This window comes from Emiliania huxleyi, assembly GCF_000372725.1.
Source record: "Emiliania huxleyi CCMP1516 unplaced genomic scaffold EMIHUscaffold_7, whole genome shotgun sequence".
NCBI classification, from domain to species: Eukaryota; Haptophyta; order Isochrysidales; family Noelaerhabdaceae; genus Emiliania; species Emiliania huxleyi.
Genome location: NW_005196756.1, coordinates 1,230,454 through 1,249,083, shown reverse-complemented (window position 1 = coordinate 1,249,083; position 18,630 = coordinate 1,230,454). Strand labels below are relative to the sequence as shown.

At 66.5% G+C, this 18,630-nt stretch overlaps 6 protein-coding genes across 6 annotated transcripts; 4 read left to right on the top strand and 2 right to left on the bottom strand.

Moving 5' to 3' along the window:
- Window positions 1-1,089: 1,089 nt before the first annotated feature.
- EMIHUDRAFT_198173 (hypothetical protein) lies at window positions 1,090-2,160 on the bottom strand (the record flags this gene model as incomplete). Its single annotated transcript, XM_005761993.1, has 1 exon — window positions 1,090-2,160. One exon carries the CDS (start codon window positions 2,158-2,160, stop codon window positions 1,090-1,092), a length of 1,071 nt encoding a protein of 356 aa, XP_005762050.1.
- A 3,870-nt stretch (window positions 2,161-6,030) lies between these two features.
- EMIHUDRAFT_198171 (hypothetical protein) lies at window positions 6,031-6,936 on the top strand (the record flags this gene model as incomplete). Its single annotated transcript, XM_005761992.1, has 1 exon — window positions 6,031-6,936. The coding sequence occupies one exon, from the start codon at window positions 6,031-6,033 to the stop codon at window positions 6,934-6,936; it is 906 nt and encodes a 301-aa protein (XP_005762049.1).
- Window positions 6,937-7,059: 123 nt separating this feature from the next.
- EMIHUDRAFT_350699 (hypothetical protein) lies at window positions 7,060-7,632 on the top strand. Its single transcript, XM_005761991.1, is given in 2 exon segments — window positions 7,060-7,099; window positions 7,112-7,632. 1 exon segment carries the CDS (start codon window positions 7,136-7,138, stop codon window positions 7,463-7,465), a length of 330 nt encoding a protein of 109 aa, XP_005762048.1. The 5' UTR covers window positions 7,060-7,099; window positions 7,112-7,135; the 3' UTR covers window positions 7,466-7,632.
- A 705-nt stretch (window positions 7,633-8,337) lies between these two features.
- EMIHUDRAFT_96857 (putative abortive infection protein) lies at window positions 8,338-9,931 on the top strand (the record flags this gene model as incomplete). The annotated part of the gene is made up of 5 exons (XM_005761990.1): window positions 8,338-8,817; window positions 8,925-8,982; window positions 9,077-9,177; window positions 9,230-9,362; window positions 9,624-9,931. 5 exons carry the CDS (start codon window positions 8,338-8,340, stop codon window positions 9,929-9,931), a joined length of 1,080 nt encoding a protein of 359 aa, XP_005762047.1.
- A 672-nt stretch (window positions 9,932-10,603) lies between these two features.
- On the bottom strand, window positions 10,604-11,499 carry EMIHUDRAFT_432922 (hypothetical protein; the record flags this gene model as incomplete). Its single annotated transcript, XM_005761989.1, has 2 exons — window positions 10,867-11,499; window positions 10,604-10,786 (listed from the first exon to the last, which is right to left on the bottom strand). Coding segments are annotated over exons 1-2 (642 nt in total), but the record flags the coding sequence as incomplete, so codon positions are not given.
- Window positions 11,500-13,206: 1,707 nt separating this feature from the next.
- On the top strand, window positions 13,207-17,702 carry EMIHUDRAFT_461805 (hypothetical protein; the record flags this gene model as incomplete). Its single annotated transcript, XM_005761988.1, has 7 exons — window positions 13,207-13,386; window positions 13,612-13,764; window positions 13,871-13,921; window positions 14,033-16,405; window positions 16,494-16,667; window positions 16,818-17,024; window positions 17,084-17,702. 7 exons carry the CDS (start codon window positions 13,207-13,209, stop codon window positions 17,549-17,551), a joined length of 3,606 nt encoding a protein of 1,201 aa, XP_005762045.1. The 3' UTR covers window positions 17,552-17,702.
- Between the last annotated feature and the right edge of the window lie 928 nt (window positions 17,703-18,630).

Genomic DNA, 18,630 nt, shown 5'->3' with positions numbered 1-18,630 from the left:
GCACACGCCGGAGCGCGCGTGGCGGCTCGCGGCACCGTCTGCCGCCGAGCGCGCCGCATGGGTGCGTGCGCTTTGCCAGTGCGGCGCGCAGCTGTCGACGAGTGGTGCGGAGGTGCCTGAACCGTCCTTGTCGAGTGAGGCGGACGACGCGAGCGGGGCCGCAACCGCGAGCGATGGGCGAGCGGTGAGCGGCGCAGAGGAGCCCGGTGCGTACTCCGGCGAGCTCTACAAGGTGGCGTCCAGGGTGCACCTGGCTCAGCACGAGCCTCCCTCGCCCGATCTCGGCAGCGTGCGGCAGCGGCGCGACCAGTGGGTTCCCCGCCATTTTGTCTTGTCCCTCGCCGGGGGGGTGCTAGTCTACTGGCAGAGAGCGCGCGAGCCGCTCTCTGATGCGAGCGGGCTGCTCCCGCTCCATTGCTACGAGGGCGTCGCGGAGGCGCCCAGTCCGGCGGCGGGCCTACACGCGTTTGCGCTCACACACGCCTCGGGCGCCGCAAAGGCGTTTGTGCTCGCTGCCACAACCGCCGAGGCGAAGGCGGCGTGGATGGCGCGCCTCTCTGAGGCTGTGGCGGCTGCGCAGCAACGCCGTTCCGCCAGCGGCGATGACCCGGTGCACCCTGGCCCCCACCCGCTGCCACGCCCCCCTCTTGCGGTGGCCATCGCCCACGGCTCCCCGATACGTGCTGACGGGAAACAAACCACCCTTTGGCCTCAGGAGCAGCTCGTGGACGCCGTCGACGCCATGAACGTTTCCCCCCCCTGAGTCAGGGGGGCTGAGGGCGGCTGTGTGCTGGGTGGAGGAGAAGAGGGCGGAGAGGTTACCGCATGTCTCATGTGACACTCTCTGTGTCGTCGGATATGTGCATGTGTGTGCCATTTAGACGTGTCCCAGATCCCCAGTGAGTGCTAGTCCGAGGAGAGAAAAAAGGCATGCGTGATAGCAACACCGGATTTTATAACGGCGCCCCAGGAAAAGTTATATAAGAGTAATATAGAGGGCCTCGGTGCCAGGAGCGGCAGGCCCCAGGAAGTTAGAGGGCCTGTGCCAGGAGCGGGGCACAGATACGAGATACCTCGCTGCGCTTAGCCTTAGGTATCAGTTGAAGCGTGCTGCAAGCACGGGCATATGCTAGCAGGTATCCCGGCGTCCTCGCACTCTCTATCGCGCGGCAGCGGTTGCAATATGCTCTTGGCGCGGAGAGGAATGGCAGCGGTTGACCAATCGGGCAGCCGCGGCGGGTGGGGATAGGATAGCAGATGGAGGAGAGTTGCGTGGAGGTCGAACGGCGAGAAGAGCCTGCGTCTATTTGCGGAGAGCGCACCCTCGAGCTGCGGCCAAGCCGCGAGAGTGCGCCGCGGCAGCAGCGCGTAGAGGAGCGGCGTGGCGTGCTCGCGTGGCCCAGAGGGGGAGCCGTCGTAGAAGGTGCCGTAGTGGATGCCGTGGTCGGAGACCAAAAAGATGGCCGTGTCGTGGCCGTGTCGAGCTCGCAGCGCGAGGAGGTGCGCCGCGAGCGCCGCATCAAGCGAGCCCATCACGCGGAAGGAAGGCTCGTGTCCCTCGAGATAGACCGTCCACGAGAGGCGGCGCGCGCCCTCGTATGCGGCGAGGAACTGACTCTCGTATGTGAGCAGCGGCTCGTGTGCGGGCACTGGCCCAAAGCAGCGCGAGACCGGCCGAAAGTAGAGCTTATCAACGTCATAATCCACGTGGCACCAAGGCTGCATCAAGTGGTGGTCCGTTGGCGCTGCTGCTGTGTCAAAGGGGTACACTTCCTCCATCACGCCCCAATCGCACATGTTTGTTCCGAACATGGTTGTGTAGCCCGCCTCGCGGTATGAGTCAAACACCCAGCGGTGGCAAGAATGGTTGGTCGGAGCGCGGGTGTCGGGGAAGCCAGGAACGATGCAGTCGAGGGCGAGGCCGCCATGGTCGCGAGCATACTCCAGTGATCCATAGCCAGACAATAGTGGAAACTGATTGCGCGGAGAGTTCGAGCCCACCACCGCGAACCGCTCATACCGAAAAGCGCGCCAGCCATCGCTCTGAGTGGCCGCCTGCCCGGCCGCTGCCGCCGCTGAAGGCGTTGCCCAAGACTCGAGCAGCGCCCGCGTCAGCGGCATCCCACTTGCAAACCGCTCCGAAGAGACGGAATCGAGCATGAGGACGAGCACGTTGAGGCCGAGCCCGCCGGGGCCGCCGCCGCCGCCACCGACGTCGCCGCCGCCGCCTTTATCGACGCCTTTGCCGTCACCTCGCCCCGCAGAAGTGGCCAGAGCAGCAGGCCTGGCCAGAGCGACGCGTTTGGCGCGCTGGTACACGCCGGCGGAGGGCACAAATCGCACAAGCGGCTGAGTCACCCAACCATGCGAGAGGCGAGGGCAGGCCCGCCGCAAGACGGCCGCGTTGGAGGGCTTTCCCTCTCGGCCGACGCGATCGCAAGCGGGTGGCGACGCCTCGGGGTAGCGGCAGTAAGCGACGACGTACTCGACCTGGGGCGGCAGCAACACGGGCGAGCCCGTGTACGGGTGCAGTACAGGAGAGAGGTCAAGCGAGTAATAGGGCAATCGCCAAGCAGGGCAGTCGAGCTCAAGAGCCACGCCCTCATTGACAGCCGACGCCGTTGTGGATGCGTTGAGAGGCACCAACCGCGCGAATCGCACGCCGCCGCAACCAACCACGTCCGACTCAGCGGCTGTTCTCCGAAGCAACGCCTCGTCACTAGGCGCTCGGCCGAGCCGGCAACCCGCTCGCCCCTCGGCTTCGCGCAGCGCCCTCGCAGCCTCGATGACTGGCCTCCGCAGCCGCAGCCTGCTGCGACGAGAGCGGTCGAGACGCGCTTGTGCCGCATCCAACGCGCAGAAGAGGCGGCGGAGCGCCGCGCCGGACTCGGGCATGGACACGCCCTCCTGTGTGGCGGACGATGCGGCGGCGGCCGTGGCCGCTGCCGCAAAGGCGCCCATTGTCGCAGCCTCGGCGACCCCCGGGGCGGCGTACGTCTGCTCACTGGCGGGGCTAGTAGCGTAAGATTCGGGCGCCACGGGAGCCACATCTGCGCTGGCGTCCGCTGCCTCAGCCTCCCGCAAGAGATGCGGCGGGACGCACAGATGAGGGGGCACCAACGCATCAGAGCAGGAGCGGCCCGCCGGGAGCAGTTCGAGCAGAGAGCTGCCGCCGACGCCTGCCGATGCAGCGGTCCCCCGCGCAGCCGATGCGTCGGTGACCCGCAACCGTGGCAGCGAACGCAAAGTCGCATGCACATCGGCGGCACTCACAGGCACGCGCGACGCTGCATTTGCGCGGAGCGCCGCCACGGCGTGCGGAGGCGTCGTGGAGAGCGGGAGGGCGAGGTGCAGCAGCGGAAGCGGCAGCCGCAGCAACGCGGCTGGCGAAGCGCGCGAAGGCTCAGGGTCCGCTTTGGAGGCGACAGTGGCAGCGCGCGGCAAACCACCCCCCGCCCCTCCCTTGCCATGTGGCCGGGCAACAGACCGCCGGTATGGCGTGCTTCCGTCGGCGACGAGCAGCAGCGCGGTAGCGGGGCGCGCGGCGATCGCCGAACGCAAGAGGGAGCGGAGCAACGCGTCCGCCTGCCGCAGGGCGCGCCGTGGCATCGCTGGCAGCACCGCCACCGAGAGCTTTGGCAAGGCGCCGTAAAGGGGCCTCCGCCGGCTGCCTCTCATTAGCCCGCGGGTGTAGTTCAGCACGTGTGCATATGCCGGCGCCTGGCCGACGCACACGCCACCCCCGGGCAGAGCGCGCCGCCGGCTGCCGCCAGCTGCCACGCTGCTATTCGGGCTGAGTTCTCGGCCTCTGGGGCCGGCGTCAGCGAGGGTCGCACGTGCCCGAAGCTGCGTGTCGAGGCCGCAGAAAGGCTCGACCGCTCTGTGGTCGACGACGCCGATCTCGCCCGCGTGCGAGAGGGATTCCGGCGAGCCAAGGCCCGCCGCCACGTTCGCCACACCAGAGCATTCCGCCTCGGCAAACGCGGTCACGTACCCCCATGCGCGGTAGATGTCCCACAACCGCCCTCCGCCGCCGCCGCCGCCGCCCCGACCGCCGCCTCTGCTAGCACCACTGAAGAGGGCACGCAAAGCAGCCGCGCCGCCTCCGCTTAAGGAGCGTGCGCCGGGCAGCGGCGTCGACACGTGCGTGACGTTGTCGAGGCTCGCCAGTAGCGCGAGCGTGCGCGGTAGGCGCGAGGCAGCCGCGGCTTGCGAAACGCCTCGCAACACGACGACAAGGACCGAAGCGGCTGATGCGCCGGTGGCTCCGCCCGTGAGGTCGTCGCAGCGAGGGACGTCACACAACTCAAAGCGGACCTACCGACGAGGGCGGCAACGGTGGGGCCTTTCTAGCCGCGGGCCGGCCTCGTACGACTAGCGTGCGGCTACGCTACGGGTCGCGCACCGCCGGATCAGTGGTGTAGCACCAAGGCGCGGTGTCGGCGTCGGGGTTGCGGCAGTGGTTGGCAGGTAGATCCTGCCAGCGGTGCTGATGCGGCCAATCAGACGCCCACTGCTGGCACCTGCGACCAGTGCGCGTCGTGGCGACGGTGCCGGCATAGTCGGCGCCACTCCCGCGGTAGCACTCATCCGGCCCCGGCGGCGGTGGAGGCGGCGGCGGCGGCGGCGGCTCGAGCGCCGCGCGGAGGCGCAGAGCGCGCGCGCGCACCTATGGAGGGCATGCCTCGTCAGCAGAAGGCAGGCGGCGTGGTGTGCGGCGCTACGCTGTTGCGCCTCGTCCCGTTGGCTCGGCGCGAGGTGCACATTTTCGATCCGCCCCGAGCCCCACGCGTCACAGAACGCGTGAGCGTACTCCGCTCGATGAGGAAGCTGTCTCTCGCCGCGGAAGAGGGAGACCTCACGCGCCGCCGAACCCAGTGTGTAGCGCGGGTGGCACCGGCCGAGGGAGGAGGAGGCGCAGTCGGCGTCGGATCGCAAGTCCACTTCCCACGAGGCGCCGCACTCGAAGCGCAGCTCGCCGCGGGAGCTCTGAGTGAAGAAGACGCGGCCGCAGTGCATGTGTGTACAGTCCGCCGCAGAGTCCGGCAGCCTGCTGGCACGAGGGTCGAAGGCGGCGTCGGCAACCGCCGCGCTGGCTCTCTTGCCTCTCCAGCAGCTGCTTCGCCGCGCTTGTTGGTATCCACGTACGTGATCCGATCTGCGGCAGCAGCCTCTGAGGCGGAGGTGGGTGTGCGGCTTACTCGCGCCTACCACGCACGCACTGCTGTTGTCGGCCGAGAGCACTTCCGTTTTTTTTTGAGCTCGACTTCGAGAGAGTGACTTCGATGTTAATAGAAACAAGCGAAGGCACACACAACATGACGCCAAACACACGATTGCACGCACCGCACCGCACCCAGCACCCGCGCCCGCCGCCCCCCCGCCGCCCGCCCCGCCTAGGTGGGAAAGAGACGAGGAGATGGAACAGCCCGAGGAAAGGAGCGAACAAACACGTCTGGGAGGCTAAAGTTGATCAGTTGTGCACCACGCTGCCCGGCGTTTCTCACTTTCCGGGACAGCCCCGCCCTTGTGAGGCAGGAAAGTGGCGTACCATTTTTTAGGGGTGAGTCTGCGTACACACCAGCCCGACGCGCACTACAGTTAAGGTTGCTCCCGGCCCAGTGGGGATTTTGGCCTACTCAGTGACCGTCTAAGGGGCCCTAAATGGCCTGCAATGCCATATCTTTTGTGCCTAGCTTGTAGAGCACCTTAAAAAAGTACTATGTTTTGGAGTGAAAAGTTTTTCGATGAGGTGGGGGTCCGTGGTGAGCAGATTCCCAGATTCTCCAGATCCCCCCTCGAAAACCGCCCCTTTTAATTCACTGCGGCCGCGGCTTTGCTCGGATTACTTTTCACTCGAAGACATAGTAGTTTTTTGGCGTTCCGGTGCCTACAAAAAATATCCGAGATCGCATGGAGCTGATCACAGGGTTTACGGCGGTTATTGTCCTACCAGCGGGCACAGTGGGCCGCGGACACCCGTGAATGACCCGCAGCCTTGCTTGTTGCAGCGAGCGGTGGTACACGTACATGGTCGCCACGCTCACCACCGCCATGAGCCCCGCCAGTCTTCGCCGCAGCGGCCCGCTGCCGCGGCTGCCGCCTGTTTGCGCCCAAATGTCTGACAGCGCCGAGCTATCGTACCGCGAGCTGCAGCGCGCCTGCAAGGCCGCCGGCCTCCCCGCAGTCGGCAAGGCTGGGGAGCTGCGCGAGCGGCTGCTCGCAGGGGCGCCACCGCCGCCGTCACGTCCAGAGGTGCTCGAGGGAGCCCTGCTCGAGCGGTGCTTGGAAGAGGAAGCGGTGCAGCTGCTCGACGCGGCGGCGAAGGAGCGGGTCCTTGGCTACGTGCGTGCGCTCCTACGCTACAATGCGCGCACCAACGTCTACGCTCGGTCGAGCTACGACAAGCTCCCCTTCCACGTCGCCGACTCCGTCACGCTCGGCTTGATGATCTCCGAGGCGGCCACGCCGTCCTCGTCCGTGCTCGACCTGGGGTCGGGCTCGGGGCTGCCGTCGCTGCTGCTCGCTGCGGTCAACCCGCAGATGCATGTGTACGCCCTCGAGTCTAAATCGCGGAAGACGCGGTTCCTTGCCCAGGCTGGCGCCGAGCTGCGGTTGCCGCTCTACACCCCCATCACGGCGAACGTACACGAGTTTGCGCGCGTTTCCTTTGTCGACGCCGACTTTGTCACAGCCAAGGCGTTCAAGCCGCTTCCAGAAGTGGCGCCTATCGCCGCCGCGTGTGTCGGCCGCCGAGCGCTTCTGCACGTTCCCGTGAGCGAGGCACAGGTGCGCGACATCTCCCTCGCCGAGTCACAGCTACTCCGGCGTGGCCGCTTCGTGTACTACCGCGAGGCGGTCGTGCCCGCGCGCAGTTTGGTCAAGCGGAGAGACTTTCGTGGCGGAGGCGCGGGCGCCGCAGCAGTTGCGCATTGATTCCGCCGTATTTTCTTCCTTCCCGTTTTTTAATGATGTGTGCCAATTCGCGAGTGTGCGAGTGTGGGGCCCACGCGGAGCGATTCTAAGATCAGGTCTGCCACCTCCCCACTGAAAACGGACATCTAAGTTTCAAATCTCGAATAAATCTCGAAGCACACTTGAATGCTCCCTTGAATGCTCGCTTGGCAGGTAACATATGCGCCACGCGCCCCAACCGCTCCTCTGGTCGCCGCCGGCCTCCGCGGCGGCGGCGATGTCCCAGCGCCACCCATCGGCCAGCCCTCAGATCGATCGATCGGCGCTCAAAGTCGGCTTCAGATCCGAGAACGCTGCTGGCGCCGCCGCCGATCCCAGCGGCGACGCCAGCAGCTTCCTCTGCTCTCCAATGCGCCGAGAAGCGACGCGGGGGTGCTCGGCCCGCCGTGGACGACGAAGGCTCCGCCGGGCGCGCGTCGGCCGGTCCGGTGGCACCCTCTGCGCGCGGCACCTGCCGGCGCCCCGACGACAGCCGTCGCGCCGCCGCTGATGGAGGGGCGGTCGGCGCCGCTGCCGCCGTGCCGCCGGTGGGAGGGGCACTGGTGGTGGCCTGGGCGGCCCTCCGCCGCCGCTCGGGGCGCCCGGGCAGCGGTGGCAGCCTGCCGCCGCACCACTTCGAAATGCCCGCTGACCACTTCGAAATGCCCGCTCCGGCGGGCCGGTTCGGCGCTATTCTTTTTTCCTTGAAGCAAAATTCGAGCCAATTGAGGAAACTGAAGCGGGCAGGCTGGAAGCACTGAGGGACGGCCGATGTCCGCCCAGTGGCAGACCTGATTTTAGAATCGCTCCGCGTGCCCCCCCCCCCCCGCCCCCGGGGCCCCCCCGCGTTGCCCCCCGCCCCCCCGATGCCCCCCAGTGCCCGCCCCGTCCCCCCAAACGCGCGCGCTCTCGCTCCGGTGTTTTGGGCCGCTGCAACGCGCGCAACAATCAAGTACTCTCGTGGGACAACACCGAACTGGCCAGCGCAAAATACCAAGACAACGGAAGGAGCGGGACTCGCTGCGGAGCCGCCAGATATGGCCACACATGCACGTGACAACCCACAGAATCGGATGCGACTGAGAGGTCAAACCCGGACAACGTAAAGGGGGGCAGGCGAGGGGCAAGGCGGGGGGGGATGTGCGGGGGCTATTCAACAACTAGGGCAGGCAATGCCGGTCCCTTGTTCTCGCGGCTTCTTTCGCCTCTCGGCGCAACTCCGTCCTCCTTGCGGCGTATCCTGGCCCCTCGAGTCTATCGAGCTCCCCTCGCGCAAGGACCACATTTCTGACTCCCACTCCGATCATTTGCCAGGATTTTGGATATGTGGTCAGTCCTGCCGGGGAATTCTTCTTCCGCCCTCTTCCCTAGAGCTCTACACCCATGCTCTTCGTCGCAGCGCTCGCGTCACTGTGCCTGCACGCGCCCGTCGTCCAGCCCGCGCTTCCGCTCGCGGCCCGCCTACCCAGTCCCTTTTGCTGCGTGCCGTCCGAACCGGCTGCATCGCCATCTCCTCCATCGCCGCCTCCACTGCCGCCGTCGCTGCTGCCTGCCGCGCTGCGCCACCCGCTCGCGCAAATGGGCGTCTGTCTCGCCGGGTATGGCCTCCACGTGGCCGTTCTATCGCGTCGACATCTCGCCATCGGCTCGCTCCGCGTCGGCCTCGACACCCTGGCCGGCCTCGCGGTGCTTGGCGCAGCGGCGAGGCACCGCACCGCACGCGGTGCGGGTGCTGTGCCGGCTTGGCTTCTCGGCGAGGTTGATCCGACGGATGGTTCGGACGCTGGGCGGCACTGCCTCGACCTGCGCAGCGAGCCCAAGGCGGCGAAACTGCGAACCGCCGCCACCGCCGCTGTGACGCTGGTGGCGCCATTGCTCTTTGGCGCTGTCTCTTCATTCTTTGAGGCACTGCCCCACTGCCTAGGCCAACCGTCGCCGTCGCCACTAACGCCCACACGCCCCGGGCCTAGGCGCTGCTCTACGCGCTGGTGGCACTGGGTCTGCCTCTCACTCGTTCCTCAATGGTGGGTGCGCGCATGGTGCTCGAGCAAGGCGCACGCGCATACCATGCTTTCAGAGCATCGGGTCCAACCCCCTCACCTGCCCCAGCCCGCAAGCATAGGCGCCATCTACCTCCTCCTCGTCAAGCTCATGGCCGCGCGCCACAACCAGCCGGGCAGGCCTTTCTTCGGGGCTGGCGGCTGGGCGCCGATGGAGCGCGCGGTGTGCTCCCAAATATGAAAGGCCCCTCACCACCGCCTCGTCCGCTCGCAAGGTGCGGTGGAGGCTGGCGTCTCCTTGGCTGCTGCCGGTGCTCGGCGGCTACGTCGCGTCAGTCGGCATCTTCAACCTCGTGGAGCCGCTCAATCAGGTGGAGCGCAAACACCCGCCGTCCTTTGGCCCGCCTGGTTGCCTCCTCAGCCTCCTTGTTCGCCTGCCCTTGATTCCGCGCGCCCTCGTGCTCCGCCCATCCTGCTCTTGGCCGATGCACCAGGCGCTCCTGCCTCAGCTCGACTACGCCTCTGAGGGCTTGGTCGCGAAGCTCGCCAACCCGGGCGACGGCGCGGCCTTTTCGCTAGCGGCCCCCCCAAAACACCCCGCCACCCGCAGCATCCCCCCCCCCCCCCCCCGCCCACCCAATAACAGCCACCCACCCACCCGGCGGGTAGGCGCGATACGCTCGCTGCTCGTCAATGCGGCGACTCCGTGCATCGGCGCGCCGCTCTTCGAGGAGGTGCACTCGCGTGCCTTTGTGATGCAGGCGCTTACGAGCGCCATGCCACTCCGGCTGGCGCTACTCGCCAACGGGGCACTCTTCGGTGCGCAGCACCTGCAAGCCGGGCTCGTGCTGCCGCTTGCCGCGATGGGCTACTTCTGGGGCGTGCTCTACGCCCTCTCGGGCAACTTGCTCGTCCCTGTCGCCGTGCATGCGCTCTGGAACTCGCGCATTTTCCTCGGCTCGGCGCTAGCCCTTTGAGTTTGACACACGTCCCTTTGAAAGTTTAAGTATCTTTGAAGATAGCCAGAAGGCAGAAGCAGAACACCACCACACAATCCCGGCCAGACGTGTTCTCTGGGCTTCTCTGGCTAGAGCAAATCGTGTCGGGATTTTGTCTAATTGACGACTCTTCGCTCTTCCCCCGCCATGCTCCTTGTCCCCCTTGCTCGCTTCGGCCTTCGCCGTTCGCGCGCACAATCCACAATGTGCATGACACCTACTCTGGCAACTTTTCCTCAGCCGACCGCTGAGTTGCGTGGCGCGCAATCCCGAAAACACACGCGCACAGTGGCTGTGTTCTTTCTTGTTCAAGCCTCCGGGCGCTCCCACTGAGCCACATCCGACTCACGGTGGTAGTAGTAGTGCTCGCAGGGGGCCGACCGGGACAGTCGCACGGTCCACCCGTCCGGCAAAGTTTCGGCGAGCGCGGCAATGCGAGCCTCGCCTCTGTAGAGCGCCTGCTAAGAGACGCGTGTGTTAAGGGACTTGAGAACGGCGCGGGGATCCGCGGGCCAGGAGGCGAAAGAGGAGGGCGTAGCCACGCCTGACGTTGCTCTGCGAAAGCGTCGTCGGAGCACGTCCACTTCGGCCTCGAAAAGACGGCGCAACCGCTTGCATCCATCTCGATGGAACGGATGCGTTCGACCAACGAATCAAGGCCCAGCGCGTGCTGCAGCTCGTCCACCTCCATCTTGTGCGGCCTCAGCGCCTCCGTCTGCTTTGCCCCCGGCAGGTGCGACGGCAGGTACGCCGGATGGATTGCCACACACTCGCCGCCGCCGTCCTCGTCCAAATAGAGGAAGGGCGTGTCAAGCTGCTCAATCTTCATGGTGCCTGGCCGGGGGGTGGAGCTAAAGCGCAAGTCATGGGCGCGGCTTGGAGAGCAAGCAAGGTGGCGAGTGGCACGCTAGCACCGAACATGACGCCCCGCTGTGCATCGTGCGCTTGGATCCCTTGCTCGTCCCACTTGACCCTCCGCCCCTGCCCGTTCGTCACCACGGGTTTCGCCAGCGTGCCCACGCAGCACGCGAAGAGCATCTCCACGTTCACCCAAGCGTGGTGCTTTTGGAAGAGTGCCGTGGCGTCCAGCTGCGTCGAGAAGCGTGTCAGGACGTCCCGGGCGTGCGTGTGAGTGTGAGTGTGAGTGTGTGCGTGTGGTTGTCCATGCAGCGTACAAGCCACCTTCCCACGCACCGCCACCCACGAGTCCTCGGGCGAGTTGTGTGATGCCACGTCAGCGAGTGACCACGTCGGCCAAGCCTCCTCATCGTCCTCGTCGCACCGCCCGACTCCACCGGTGAGGTCACCCTTGCTCAGGCGCATCCATGCACTCAGGCTGCAGCCGGGAGCGAGCGCCACTCTGCCGCGCGCCATTTGCAGGCTGGAGCCATCCACTGGCCAGCAGTAATTGCAGTTTGCGTGCTGTGACGGTCTGCACGCGATACACACTCTGCACAGAGTAACACAGTGAGGGTGCGTTTGTAGCGACAGACCCCATATCACACGGCGGAAAGACACAAGCGGGCTCAAGGTCGACCCCACTGCGCGCGGCCGCTCTGAACGTGGCGATCCCCGCGAGCGCTGCTGTGCGCACCGTGGCTGTTGCCGCCCCTGTCTGCGCTGCCGCCGTTCATGGATCGCCGTCGCCGTCCGTTGTCTCGGGGCCAGAGCGCGCGTGGTGACGCCAGAGCGCGCCGCGGTGTAGCGCCAAACCTGTGATGTGCGTAAAAGAAAAGCTGCACCTTGGCATCCTTCTCTTTGCAGCCCAATTGCGCCTCTCCACCCTCTAGGGAGAGAGTGGCAGACTCCGAGCGGCACGGGCAAGCAAACGCACTCCTCTCTCTCCGTTTCAAGCACCGGTTTGAGTAGGGGCGCCGGCCGCCCCGCGGGTGCGAGCCCCGCTCACTCAGCACATCTCCTTTTGCCCCTTGAGGCCCAACACGCCCTCTCGTAGAGAGAAGTGTAGTTGAGGGAGAGCGAGCGAGCGAGAGGGGGGGGGACAGCCAGTGGGTTGTGGGCATTCAGATATAAGAAAGAAACCGCAAAACCAAGAAAAGTTAAGTAATATTATTAATTGATGCTTTTTGCACGGCTGAGCCCCCCCTCCCTCCCCCGCGCCCATTCCATGCTTGCCCTCCCCCGCCACGCGCCGTCCGAGCCCTCTCCGCTCTTGCAACGGAGGAAATTGGAATTAATCAGATGTAATACGTCTACGAGTTGCTATGTCTGCTGTCTTCGACTATCTGAGCCCCCCCGCCCCCCCCCCCCCTCCGCCTCAATCCCCCCCCCCCCCCTCTCCGCACTCCCCTTCCTCTTCTCCCTCTCCGTCCCAGCTCCACTCTTCCCTCTCAGTAATACTCTCAGTCGGGCACAGTCGGCCGTGCGAACACTCTCTTCGATGCCGAACGAAGGCACCTCTCAGGCCCAGTGAGGTAGTGCATCTGACTATCCCGGATCCTGCTGAACAAGCTCCTCTTGTAGCTCGATCGGTCACACCGCCATCGCCGTCGGGGGGAGGGGGGACGACACTGCTTCTGCAGCGTGCACCTCGATCCTGTACCGTGTTTGTTATGACCCCCCCCAATGAACACACCAGTGAGGGTGGGCGAGACGATCGAGGGGTCCCGTACCATGCGGAATCGACCCTATCAAGTGCTCATTCTTTTTATTTCTTTTACGCACATCTGATTAATTCCAATTTCCTCCGTTGCAAGAGCGGAGAGGGCTCGGACGGCGCGTGGCGGTGGAGGGCAAGCATGGAATGGGCGCGGGGGAGGGAGGGGGGGCTCAGCCGTGCAAAAAGCATCAATTAATAATATTACTTAACTTTTCTTGGTTTTGCGGTTTCTTTCTTATATCTGAATGCCCACAACCCACTGGCTGTCCCCCCCCCCCCCCTCTCGCTCGCTCGCTCTCCCTCAACTACACTTCTCTCTACGAGAGGGCGTGTTGGGCCTCAAGGGGCAAAAGGAGATGTGCTGAGTGAGCGGGGCTCGCACCCGCGGGGCGGCCGGCGCCCCTACTCAAACCGGTGCTTGAAACGGAGAGAGAGGAGTGCGTTTGCTTGCCCGTGCCGCTCGGAGTCTGCCACTCTCTCCCTAGAGGGTGGAGAGGCGCAATTGGGCTGCAAAGAGAAGGATGCCAACGTGCAGCTTTTCTTTTACGCACATCACAGGTTTGGCGCTACACCGCGGCGCGCTCTGGCGTCACCACGCGCGCTCTGGCCCCGAGACAACGGACGGCGACGGCGATCCATGAACGGCGGCAGCGCAGACAGGGGCGGCAACAGCCACGGTGCGCACAGCAGCAGCTCCGAGCGCACCAAGCTTCAGACGTCAGCATCGTCTGGGCTCAGGGCGCAAGCCGAGACGCTCAGAGAGCAGCTCAATGCGCTGGACACGAGACGAGAGCACCTCATCAAGCACAGACCGACGGTGCGCGCCTGCCCGGACCTGCTCGACTGCGCTCGCGCAGGCTGACAGAGGAGCAGGGCACGGCTGCGCTCGCGGGCAGCGCTCTGCGGCTGCTCCTCTGTCAGCCTGCGCGCATAGCACACCTGCGCGTGCGGCCGTCTATGGCCTACGCTCTCGCGCCGCGCGAGTCCGCGCCAGGATGCGCCGCGCCCGACCCAGACGTTCCCCTGCCTGTTCTGCGCGCAGGGCGCAAAGAGGCGGTCCATGCAAGAGGTGGAGGCTCTGATCCGCGCAAAGCAGGAGGAGATGGAGCGGTCGACGCTCACCATCAAGGAGGAGAAGCAGCGGCTGCTTGAGATGAAACGGATGAAGGACGACGCGCGCCAGGCGAGCGCCCTTGTGCTCAGCCGGGCTCCCTCCCAGTCCTTGTTTGCTGCCCGTGCTGCCCGCTCTGCAATGGGCTGCGCCGTGAACCCCTTCCCTGTCCGTCCCCCGCCCGCCGTAGGCTGCGGAGTGGGAGAGCGATTTTGAGGATGTGCGCAACAAGCGCTCCTCGGTGCGCTTGCCGCTCACCTGCCGCCCACCTACCGAGCGAGAGCACACCGACACACGCCCACCCCGCCGCGCCTTGCCCGCCCCGTGCCCGCCTGCTCTGGCTTGCGAAAAGCTCACGCGCCCCACCGTGCCGCCCCTCGCCCAGCTCACCGAGAGCTTGCGCGCCGTCTTCGCCGACTTGGATGCTGCACGCGATGCGTCCTCGCGCGCCGAGGCGGCCGTCGAGCTGGGCCTCTCGCCCGAGGCTGTGGTGGAGCGCAAGCTGTCACCGTCGGCAGAGCTGCGTGAGCTGCTCTCCTCCGCGTGGATGCGGAAGCGGCTGCGCGCCGAGTACGCCGTCGTCGTGCGGCCCGACCGCGCGGCCAAGGCGGTGCGCGTGTTCGGCGAGCCGGAGGGCGTGGAGGCGGCAGGGGCGTTTGTGGCCGGCATGGGCCCGGTCGGGGTTGCACGCATCAAGGTGGATGAGGAGAACCTCTCGCTCCTGATCGGTCGCAAGGGAGCGACCGTCGAGGCGCTGCAGGCGCCGACCCCCCCCCTCCCCACCCCACCCCCACCCCCACCACCGCACTCCGCGCAGTCAGCGCTCAGCGCCCAGCCCGTCCCCGCTGGTGCGCAGGAGGAGAGCGGCTGCTCGGTGGAGCTGCGGCGCAAGGAGCTCACCGTGGTGCTCGCGGGGCCCGCGGAGGCTGTGGTGGCGCTCGAGGCCCGCATTGAGCACCTCCTGCTCACGCAGCGGCGCGTCGAGGTCAAGCTAAGCTACGACCCCGAGCAAAAGGGCCGTCTGCTTGGCAAGGGGGGCGCGACCGTGCAGCGGATCCAGTCGCAGTCGGGTGGCGCCACGCTCGACATCGGCAAGGGCGACGACGCGACGGTCCGGGTGAGCGGGCCAGCGCACGCCGTCGAGACGGCCCGGGTGGCCATCTCGCGGCTGCTCAGCCTCGACGCCGAGAGCGTGCGCACCGTCGCGGTGCCGGAGGCGGTCGCGCTCGCTGTGCTCGGGCGCGGCACCGAGCGGCTTAAGCTGCCCGAGGGCGTCTGCGCCGACCGTGCGGGCGACGGCGCCGTCAAGGTGCGCGGCTCGCGGGCGGCGGTGGAGGAGGTTGTGCGTGAGATAGAGGCTGCGGTGGCGGCCAACGAGCGGGTCGAGGAGACGCTCGAGGTCGAGTCGCAGCACGTGAGCATGCTGCTCGGCAAGGGAGGGCAGGCGATGTTCGCGATGCAGAAGGAGACGGGCGCCAACATCGCCCTCTCCAAGCAGGCGGACGGCAAGGTCATGCAGACCGCAACCATCAAGGGCACGCGCCGCGCCGTCGGCAAGGCGCTCGCCGCGCTCGAGGCGGTGCTGCAGTACAACGCCGACTGCTCGGAGAAGATCGAGGTCAAGGTGGAGTTCATGCCCTTCGTGATTGGCAAGGGCGGCGAGGAGATCAACCGCATCCGCGCCGCCACGGGCGCCGCCATCGACGCCGCGCGCAACCAGCACGGCAACGAGATCTTCATCCGCGGCTCGGCTGAGGCGGTGGAGGCGGCCAAACGCGCTATCTCGGCGGTGGAGGACGCGAACCGGCGCGTGACCGAGTCGGTGCCGATGCCGTGGCACTGCATCGACCTGCTGCTCGGCCCGAACGCCGAGCGGCTGCGACAGCTCGAGGCGGAACACTCGGTTCAACTCGAGCTTCCCGGCGTGAGCCTAGCGTCGGACGTCCCAGTCAGGACCACCTTCCTCGGCATCAGCTCCTCGATGTCCATCCGCGGGCGGAGGAAGCACGTCGAGGCGGCGATGGCCGAGGTGACGGCGCTGAGTCGGAAGCACCAGCGCGAGGAGACGGTGCTGCTCGAGGAGGACGCCGAGCTCCTCTCGCGCGCGTGCCTGCAAGACGAGGGGCTGCTGCCGGGGCTCGAGGCGCGCTTCGGCGTCTCCATCCTCTTCGAACCGCTTTCGAACCGCATCGTTTTCCGCGGCGAGGGCTACCTCGCCGCGCAGATCGAGGTGCAGCACCTCCTCTCGCAGTGGCGCCCGTCCGAGGCGGCGCTCGACTGCCCGCCGTTCCAGATGGCGCTGCTGCACCGGCGCGAGGGCGGACTGCTGCTTCAGCTGCAGTGCCTCGTCGCGCCCGCCCTGCTCGCGCTGCAGGAGTGCCCGTCGATGGTCCTGCTTACCGCTGCGGCGCCGGTTCTGAGCGGCGCGCGCGCGAAAGCGGAGGCCTGGATCCAGGAGCACGCCGAGTGCAGCCGGGAGGTGCAGGTGCCTCCCGAGGTTGCCGCCATCCTCTCGCCCCGGCTTCGGATGCTTGCGGCGCAGCACCAAGTCGACCTCGAGATGCGCGGCAGCGCCGTCGCTGTCCACGGGCCGGAGGTGTGCGTGGCGGGCGTGCAGGCGGAGCTGAAGGAGCTCATCGAGCAGCACGCCATCACAGAGGCAAGGGCGGGGGCGCGGGGCGGCAGCCTCTGCAGACGCGGCCTCACGCGCCTCGCGACGGCGTCCGTAGGTGAGCGTGGCGCTCGTCGAGCCGGAGCTCTCGCTTGTCGAGCTGCACGCGCGCGCCATCCGTGCCTCCCACTTGGGCCCAAAGGGGGGCAGCCAGTCAAAGGGGGGGAGCCAGCCGGGCATCAGCATCGACGTGCGCCGCTCCGAGGGGCTCGTCGTGTTGCGCGGCACGCGGAAGCCGATCGCCGCCGCGCAGGGTGAGGTCGCGGCCCTCCTCGAGGAGGCACGCAGCTGCGCGCACCGCGAGGAGCTGAGCGTGGTGCAGATGGAGCGCTTGTTGCGGCCGGCGAGCCGCGCAGCTGGCGCGGAGCCGTTCTACCGCAAGCTGCAGGCGCGCGCGCGCGCGCGACAGCCTACCCCCCCCACCCCACCCCCCTGAGCGTCTGACTCGCCACTACTCTTCGGGCAGGAGTCGCACCACGCGGTGCTTCACCTCGACCGCGTCGGCAGGACGCTCACGCTCTTCGGTTTGCCCGCTGCCGTCCAGAGCGTGCAGCAGGCTCTTGCGTCGGCGCTCGACGTGTGTGAGGAGCGGCGCCAAGTCGCGCTCGCGACCATCCCCATCATCATTGGCCGCGCCGGCGCAAACATCAAGCGGCTGCAGCAGGCGAGCTCTGTCCCGCACCGCTGTCGCCAAAGCACGCTCCGACCGCACGGCCTGTCCCAAACTCGCAGGAGTCTGGCGCCAGCTTTGACATCGACAGGAACGCCGGGCACGTCCGCGTCTACGGAAGCAAGGCTGCCGTCGCAGCCGCGGTCGCCGCGCTGGACGCGCTGCTTGTCGAGCACGGCGGCTCGAGCGAGCTGCCCGTCAAGGCCAAGCAGGTGCCGCTCATCATTGGGCGAGGTGGTGCGACCATCCGCCAGCTCGAGTCCGACTCTGGCGCCACCATCACCGTCTCCAAGGACGACGGCGTCGTCCGTGTGCGAGGCTCCAAGCGGGCCGTCGACAAGGCGACCGAACTCCTGCAGCAGCTGCTCTCTGGTGGCGGCGCCAACGGCGCCAAGGGCGCCAACGGCACGAAAGACGCCCACGGTGCCAACGGCCAAAACGGCGCCAACGACAACGGCGCCGCGGTTCGCGGCGCGGAGCCGCCGCCTGGGCTCACGTCGGCCGCGCCGGCGCGGAGGGCTGTGGCCTAGCGCGCGTGGAGTGCGCCGGGCCACACGGCGGTGCATCCGCCTTTGTGGTCATCAGCAAGAGATCAAACTCCACTCAGCGAGATGATGCCCTGTGTTTTGCGACTTTTCCGTTTCGTCTATTTTGGCCGACAGTAGTATGACGGCCGATCTCTCTTAAACGGCCGACCGTCCTTGGTACTTGGATCCGATGGTTTCTAGAGCAGGCTCTAGATAAAGTTGCCTTGACCGCCGGAGGTGGTCCACGGCGATCAACGGGCTGGGCCTACGGCGGCTATCCTCAACGAGCACGAGGTGATCTTGCGATTGCCGCCGGGCGGGGTCTCCAAGTAAACTCCCGTAAGTTTCTACTAATGAGCGTTACTTGTTTGTGGTCCGCTCTACCGACCGCCACAAACGTTGGTGGACCGACTCGTTGTGCCCCTTCTACCATCGTGCTGAGCGGTCCCTCGCCAACGTGTGAGTGAATTTTGTGTGTGCGGGACTACACCACTCGGGCGAGGCACGATGAGCGACGGGGGGTCGCGTGGCTCAACGCAGTTGTCCATCAGTCTTGTCAGGCCGTGCCCCGACGGCTACACTGGCATTCGCAGGGCAGAGATCATGCTTAAGGTGGAGCCTGCCAACCACCCCTTTGTGGTGTGCATGCGTCACGTGATCCCTGGTGGAGACGACAGGAGCGACTCCAACGCTTACCTCGTTCCACTCTACGTTCTGGAGGGACTCTGCCTCCATTTGGCTGGTATCTCTGGCGCAGGCGAGCACATTCGTTCGTTTGATCTCTGGACGGAGGGATTCAACCCTGTGTGGATGGAGCAATTCTTCAATGAGATGGCCGATAGCGAGGCATTCTTCTGCAAGCCGTTCTCTCGCTGGCATGAGGCCTTGGCGCATCTCAAAGGCTATGCTCTGACATGCACTTTCCGGGACCTCAATGTGGATCACGCCTTTGTCCAGCTCGATCCCTTCCCTTCTTCTGCGGGCCTTAATGTGGCGGACGCCGGAGCGGCACAGCAAGGCCAGCGCCGCCGCTCCTCTTCGGCGCCAGCCGCTCGACCTTCTCGCACGCTGCGCTCTGCTTC